The 7,373-nt window shown below is 44.3% G+C and overlaps 2 protein-coding genes across 3 annotated transcripts in view; both read right to left on the bottom strand.

Moving 5' to 3' along the window:
• The window catches only part of LOC109972150 (bromodomain-containing protein 4-like), a 22,712-nt gene that overhangs the window by 7,020 nt on the left and 8,319 nt on the right, over positions 1-7,373 (bottom strand). Inside the window, 10 exon segments of the mRNA XM_020620826.1 lie at positions 868-1,281; positions 1,369-1,467; positions 2,111-2,368; positions 2,473-2,573; positions 2,657-2,880; positions 3,042-3,148; positions 3,151-3,256; positions 4,012-4,140; positions 4,310-4,684; positions 4,767-5,095. Of these exon segments, the coding sequence (XP_020476482.1) occupies positions 868-1,281; positions 1,369-1,467; positions 2,111-2,368; positions 2,473-2,573; positions 2,657-2,880; positions 3,042-3,148; positions 3,151-3,256; positions 4,012-4,140; positions 4,310-4,684; positions 4,767-5,095 (2,142 nt within the window).
• Positions 5,848-7,367, bottom strand: LOC109972151 (uncharacterized). Of its 2 annotated transcripts, none has more exons than XM_020620828.1 (2): positions 7,278-7,367; positions 5,848-6,852 (listed from the first exon to the last, which is right to left on the bottom strand). In XM_020620828.1, the coding sequence occupies exons 1-2, from the start codon at positions 7,282-7,284 to the stop codon at positions 6,188-6,190; spliced, it is 672 nt and encodes a 223-aa protein (XP_020476484.1). In that variant the 5' UTR covers positions 7,285-7,367; the 3' UTR covers positions 5,848-6,187. The 2 variants fall into 2 exon arrangements, with proteins under 2 accessions (XP_020476484.1, XP_020476483.1); XM_020620827.1 differs by lacking the exon at positions 7,278-7,367 and adding an exon at positions 7,082-7,258.

The raw sequence follows: 7,373 nt of genomic DNA, 5'->3' as shown, positions 1-7,373 counted from the left end.
ATCACTCATCCACACGAGTGTGCAGTGGACAAAGTCGACCTGAGTTACATCCCTGGTGTCTCCATCAGAGATTTTGAGGTAGAAGTTGCTGACCTGAAGGCCTCAGACATGTGGGTGAATAAGTTCAAGTCACTGAATGAAGATTTGATTTGAAAAGACTTGCACGACAACAAGCAGAGCTGGCGAGCAAACACAAGTGGACAGAAATGAAAAAACTTCAACCTGCAAACCAGCTGGTTGTCAAAACTTGGAACGTGCTTCCTGTCACATACCACACACTGCAGCGTGTGAGTATTGCCTTATTAACCATGTTTGGCTCTATGTAAGCATGTGAGCAGTTGTTCTCACATCTAAAAAACATCAAGACCAACCTACGATCATGTTTAACGGATGGAAGCCTCAACGCCTGCATGAAGCTTAACCTCACCACGTATCAACCAGACTACAAAGCCATCAGCAAAATCATGCAGCACCAGAAGTCGCATTAATGGTAAGAAGTATTTTATTTATTATTGGTTAGCTTCAGTATAACAACGTTATTAAAAAGAATAAATTCAGAGACTTATTATACTCAAATTGTTGGTCTTATTTAAAAATGCACGCATTTAGTTGTATTCAGTGTAAAACAATATTATATGGCTCTCACGGAAATACATTTGAAAATATGTAGCTTTCATGGCTCTCTCAGCCAAAAAGGTTCCCGACCCCTGGTATAGACCAAACAATCCACTGGTTTACTAGAAAATTTGTTTTGCAAATTAACTTGTAATGAAAGTTATTTTAGTTGCAGCCCTAAAAACCATTTACGTTCATGTAATTTCCCTTTCCATTATATTGAAAAAGAAGTAAGAGCACAGTGTTACACACCTGGTGAAGGAACAATTGGATGCTGGTTTAGGAAAGGGTGAGTCTCAGTGGGCGTCTGACTACTGGGTGTGTTTGTGTTGAGGAGGCCAGAGGTGACAGGGACACCAGCTGCAGTAATGGCTGGATTGGACTCTGCGTTCGACTGCGTCATGTGTGGGTTCATGAAGTGGGCCAGAGGATCAAATCCTGAAGTCAACAGCTGGGAGGTGTCCAGAGATGGGACAGAGACAGGGACAGGGGGAACAAATGGTGGTTTGGACTGGACCACTTGGGGCTGAGTCTGAGGTCCAACTGGGCCAGCTCCGCTACTGAGGGACTGGTGGTGTGGTCTTTTGCTGTCTTTGTTAGTTGAGGTCTTCTGCTGCTTGGGAACCAGCCCTGAAGGCAGAGACAGCGTGGGAAGCAGACCGGAATCTTAAAAGAGGAAAAATTATATGCTGAATTACAACTATTAGCTATGCAGAAATGATGTGGCTGTCCATGGTGATGTGTGTACGGTACCATTCTCAGAGTCTTCACTGTCGGAGGAGTCGCTGCTGCCGGAAGATGAAGATCCTGTCATCATCTTTGTCACATTTGTCATTTCCTGAGGCTTCTCTACTGCAACAAACACACCCACAACATTCAGAAACCGATGCACTGACAGCTTCTGCTTCACTTTTGTAATCACAAGATATTTAGTTGGTGTTCAAAAAAAATGATAAGGTGAATGCAATAACATGAGGTTCTTTAAAAAGCATCAGATGGCTTGTTAACAAGGCTGGGATATGTCTTGATCAAAACCAATTATTCAGACAAATTTTTATAAGGTAATAATATTATGATGTTATTTCACTGAAAATCAAAAATTATATTTAATAAATCACTCAACCATAGTTGTTACCTATTAAATATGAATTAAATACAAAGATGTTGACTTGTCTAAAACATTTAATTTCAAATCATGTCCACCTCAATACAAATTTCAAATACTGAGTGGTAATATGTTCAGTAGTATGCAGTGGTCTTGTGTTTCGTTTTATTGATCCCTACCGAGCAGACATTTTTCCCAGTTGCTGTAAAGCAGATGTAACGGGTTTTGTATGTAGTCCTGTAGATGTTTCGCTGCACATCTGAGACAATCTAACAGTTCATCTCAAATGCAATGGCATTTAATGACATCCAAGTGCCTAGACTGACCTGAGAGTCACTGGAAAAATCACGTAGTTGTCCAAAACAAGTGCTCAGCACAAAAAGGACCTACCTGAAGACTTCTTCTTCTTCCTGAGGCAGCTGGAGACATATTTCTCCAGCTCTCTCAGTGTGGAGGGCTTCAGCGTCTCAAAGTCGATCTCGATTTCATCCGGGTTGGAGTTCTTCAGTGAAGGCTCACGTGTTTGGATTATGTGCACAACACGACCCAGTTTATCTCCGGGCAACTTGTTGATGTCCAGGCTCAGCTGGCGCTTCTCCTCATAAGACATTGGCTTGCATCTGTCGTCGGACACGCCCCCAAACACATCTGGAGAGGACAGCATTAACAGCAGGCTGATAATGGGCCACTGTCAAAGACACCAACATTTTCGGACACAAAAATCATGCTCAGCATCTCTCTCCGACACATACCCATGTCATCCTCTACTTCGAGAGAGGCTGAGGGAACGAGAGGGGTGGGTCCAGGCTCAGGGGGCACAGCTGGGCGACTATTTTTAATTCCTTCCTTCTTACTGTGATTGACAAATGATTTGATTAGCTCCAGTTAACACAGATGCATTTGCATCACTTATCTTATTGCCTCAGTAAAACCTACCCAGGGTTCTTCCTCTCCCTCTTCGCAATGACTGGCTCCTTTCCACTCTTGCTTTTCTTGGAAGTCTGAAGCAGCGCAGGGGGAGGAGCCTCCAGAGGCTCCTCTGGACCCAACTTCTTCTTGTGCTTTTCTTTCTTCTTCTCCTTCTTCTCCCTCTCTTTCTTCTTGGGCTTGCTTGTCTGCGGCTGGGAGAGTGCTGCCAGCTGCTCGTGGACAGCTTTAAGCTAGAGGACACACACAGAGTTAAAAGATATAAAGACAGCAGCCTGCACTATGATCTCTCCATGTTTCAACAATTACCCATGTTCAGTAAAGCTGTTCTGTCTGGCCCACCTGTTGTGTTTCTTAAGACCCCCCCTCCCCCTTTCATTTTCCATCCTCTAACCTGTTCCTGTAGCTCAGCCAGCCGCTGTTTCCTTTCTTGTTCTGAGTCTCCTCCCGAGGACTCCGATTCAGAGGAACTGGAACTGTCGTCAAGACAGCAGGAGGTGGGACCGGTCGAGTGGAGGGGGCGGGGTGGGGAGCCGATGAGGGGGTGGGAACAGGGGCCTGCTCCTCTGGCTCATCAGGCATTTTAGCGAAACGCATCTCAAACACATCCTGTTGAGAGAGAGAGCAATGGGTAGGAAAAATTGAGAGCCTAATATACCTTATGTATATTTCCTTTTTTCAGGAAAAAACAGCATAGAGGCAAAAGTATTGTGCATCCACCCTAAGCTCGAACATGTCCCAAATAAGAAGACAAAATCTGCTGATCAGACCTCACAATCATCAAATAAAAAGGTGTACTCACAATTTTTACAGTACATTTTTATGGACAACAGCCCAAAAGAAAGGCATTTAACTAACATACCCACTGCCACACATCTCACTTCATTTTAAGTGCATTTGTTTCTGTAACTGTGTCTAGAATTTCTTGAAGAAGTGTGCCAACATGTTTACACCTTTGTGTGACTAGCCATGTTAAGTTTATGACATTGTCACAGTAGTGGATCATTCAACTGGCTTGTGTGTTCACACAAAATAATAAAATAATAAACCGAGGTGTTTTACTAATTTGCCATGATGTAGAATGAAACCTAGTCACAGCACCTGTTCATATGCACCATATAGCCAAAAGAATGTAAACCAGAACCATATATGATTGTTCAACATCTCAGTCCAGAGCCATGAGCATTAATCTGTTGCTGCAACAGCCTCCACTCTTTTTGGAAGGATTTTCACAGGATTTGGGAACCTGGCTGCAGGGGTTTGCTTCCTCTTATGTTTACTGGGGTGTACAAATACTTCTGGGCACTTAATGTATATATTGTTTTCAGTGGTCTGCTTAACATTTTGTGAAATGTGCTGCTTACCTGTAATTTGCGCGCCATGGCAACCACATCGTGGTCTGGAGGATTGTACTTGTAACAGTTGGAGAACATCAACCTGACATCTGCTGCAAATTCTTGAGCATCTCTGTACTGTCTGTTGTCCAGCTTTTTCTAAAGACAACAAACAGAAACGTACCATCCTCATCAAAATCCTTCCTAATTCATTAAGTCGGTCTGTTTTTGAGGCCAAATAAAAGCTGCAGATTACTGAGGTCAAGGCTGGGTATTGAACCTCAGGATTTTACTATTATATGTTGATCGCCAAATGTAATAAAATCACCTTCATGGTGCCAAGATCCATCGGGTGTTTGATGATGTCATAGTAGTCATGGAGACCAAGAGCTTTCACGTCAACAGGCTTATAAAAAGGCCAAGCATATGCTGCGTGCTTCTTCGACAGCATCTCCCTGACTAGGCGTGCGCAGAAACGCAACTGCTCCTGACGTTTCGGCATTATCGTCCCTCCTGTCTCCAAACCACCACCCAGGTGATGCTGAGAGTCTGGCTGCGATGCGTCTCGTTTCGGTAGCTTTAATGGGCGACTGCTCTCTCGGCGCGGCCGAGCCTCAGCAGAGACGGGGGAGGATTCACTGAGCTGGTCGTTAGCTGTGGGGGTGGTGGTGTCTGCTTTCCTCTTCTGGCTTTTCCTTTGCTGCTGGGGCATCAGCGATCAGAGCTTAGAAAATGCTATCAAATCTATTATAACAATGACAGCTCGCTCTCCTCCATCTCCTTACCTTGATGAGGGCGGGAGAGCTCTGCAGCATCGGGGCAGGATGAAGGCCTGGGTGTGTTGGAGCTGGAGGGGGAACAGAGGTCATGCCCTGGGCCAAGACATCTGGAGTTGAGAGGGGAAACTGGGGTCCCAGATGGGGTGTGTGGGAAGGGGGCGTAGGAGGCACACGTGGGGGAGGCTGAGGCTGGGCCAGGGGCAGAGGAGGCAGGACTTGGGAGGTGGGTGTGGCATGGGTCTGTGGGGTGGCTGACGAGGATGAGAAGCCTAGTGTATGTGGGGTGGTGGAGGGGGACGATGAGTCTTGGCCTGAGTCTGACTTTGTGATCAGAGCTGGAGGGAAGAATATAAATACAAGATTACAATGAAATGAAACCACATATAAAAATACCAACCGTCCTTTCACAGGAACTGTTGGACACATTATGAAATGCCTAACAAGCTTGAAGCACACAAAACGTGATTTACCCTAACATCAAATGTTTCATGTAGGTGTGGTTGATGAAGAGAGGTGACCACTACAGACAACGTAAGAACTAAACATACCAGCTTGGCTGCTTAGGTTAAAATGGATTAGGTAGTACACTGAACAGCCACTGCACCTGGTTCATAGAAGCTCCTCATCAAAGTCAGAGAATACCAAGAAGTAGTGTTGTCAAAGATACAGATTTTTTGATACACAGATTCTGAATATTTGAAAAGTTTCAATACTTATTATCTGTCCTATTGATGTGCTGATACCAGCTGTACTTTCTCACTCCCTCTTCTCTCCAACAGTACGTTTACATGCCTGTGTGCACACACACACACATTTCGCTGCAGTGCCCACAGCCCTGCTCCACAGCCCTGCTCTGCTCCGCTCCACTCCCTCCCTCCCTCCCTCCCTCCCTCGGCTGTCTGCCTTGTCACTCATCTTAATCCGGTTGAATTTTAAGCTACGACAGACTGGAGTATATTGTGGGTTTTGCTGTAGTGTTAGTTCATTACAGATGATAAGTGATGAGCCTCTGTGTCCGTCTCATGGTTACAGGGTATATACAGCAATCCTTAAGTTAAATTTAATACCTTTTTTTACTACCTTCGGATTTTTTTTAAACCATCATGACACTGAGTTTCAAGTGTTAATCAGCGACCTTATTAATGTTGAAGCAGATTTTGACATATATAACACTATACACAAGAGAATAGATTTAGAGACTCACTGATGTTGACCACATATTGCACACATTTATTTCACTTTGTGAATAAAAATCAAACAAACTACATAAAATGTGCAATGAAGAGAACAGTTCCAGCACACTGGCTGGCATTCGCTGCTACAAACTGGCATCTGCTATATGAACTATGAACTGGTGAACTGCTATTATTTGATTTTAACATAAACCTGTGCTATAGGCCTAATATGAACTCATGAGCAAAAGAATTTTATGGCAAGTGTCTTAATTGCATGGCCTTTTCTTCAATAGTTTTGTCCATTTTATCCAGTTCCTCTTTTTTCTCTTTATATCTCCTTCTGAGTGTATTGGATTTAGTGATAAGCTGGGCCATTTTTGACCCAGCCTTCCCCTCTGCCACCTCGGCCAACTTGTTGGCATCATTTTCAGGGATGGCACAGACATCGTCCAGGACTCTGTGTTGCTGTCTGAGCTCCACTAGTTCTTCCTCTGTGGCCTTCCTCTTCAGTGTCTGAGCAGCACTCTCCCTCTTTTTGCGTTCTTGCTCAAGGTATAGCCTGTACTGGGACCTTGCTGAGGCCACAGAGGCCAGCAGGTCCTTGGTTAAAGGCACCTTGAGGACACCACCACAGCTACTGACATTGTCACATATTAACCTCAGTGCTTCCAAGGATTCACCTAGAAGGTTACATGTTTCCACCTCCTTGTTTATGGAGAAACCTCTCTCCACGCTGGCTTGTCCATGTGACAGCAGTAAAAGGCTCTGGCAGAACCTTAACAGGTCAGTGTAGGATGTGCTGAGCGTTGAGTGTAGAAATACATCCACACGCTGCTTCAAAGGCTGAAAAGAGCGGAAGCGTTCATCTCTGGCCTCAAGAGACAGAAATGACGTGAACTGCTGAATGATCACATCACCTACGACATTGACACAGAAATTAAGGTAATTAATAGGTCATTTAAATTCAGTAGTCACCCATTTGACAATACATATATCACAGCATCATAGAGCTAGGAATGTGTTCTCATCTCACTGTTGAGAGGAGAATGCAGAAAACCATCTTGCTAATGAAACTTCTTACACATGACTTTAATCAATCTGAATAACCTACGCACTTTTAACTGTCCCTGTACAATAATTTGTTATCAGCTGGGATGCCACCTGCCAGCTGCTTGCCCTGGAGGAATGTTTGCACTATGCTCTTCATCTGTCTGATGCACCAATCAGCAATCTGCCTGACCACTGGGAATTTCAGGGGGCTTTTCTCCTGTAGCTTCATAACCACCTTAACCAGGCCCTGCAAACCTTAACCAGGCCCTGCAAGCACAGAAAGCTCACCAACCTTGCATCCTGGTTTGCTCTGAAGGTCCTAACAAATGAGGAACATTAATGAATGTTCACTGCAAATGCTTTGGAAAATAATCTGTTTTACTTTTTT

Source organism: Monopterus albus, unplaced genomic scaffold (genome assembly GCF_001952655.1).
Source record: "Monopterus albus unplaced genomic scaffold, M_albus_1.0 scaffold249.1, whole genome shotgun sequence".
In the NCBI taxonomy this organism is placed as follows: Eukaryota; Metazoa; Chordata; class Actinopteri; order Synbranchiformes; family Synbranchidae; genus Monopterus; species Monopterus albus.
This window is presented reverse-complemented; position numbering and strand designations above follow the sequence as displayed.

Excerpts from the sequence above, each read along its gene's own strand:
- LOC109972151 (XM_020620827.1), bottom strand. The coding sequence starts at position 7,214 with ATGAAGCTACAGGAGAAAAGCCCCCTGAAATTCCCAGTGGTCAGGCAG. Across the intron at positions 6,853-7,081 it reads GGCAGGTGGCATCCCAGCTG|GTGATGTGATCATTCAGCAG; the intron begins ATAACAAATTAT and ends TCAATGTCGTAG.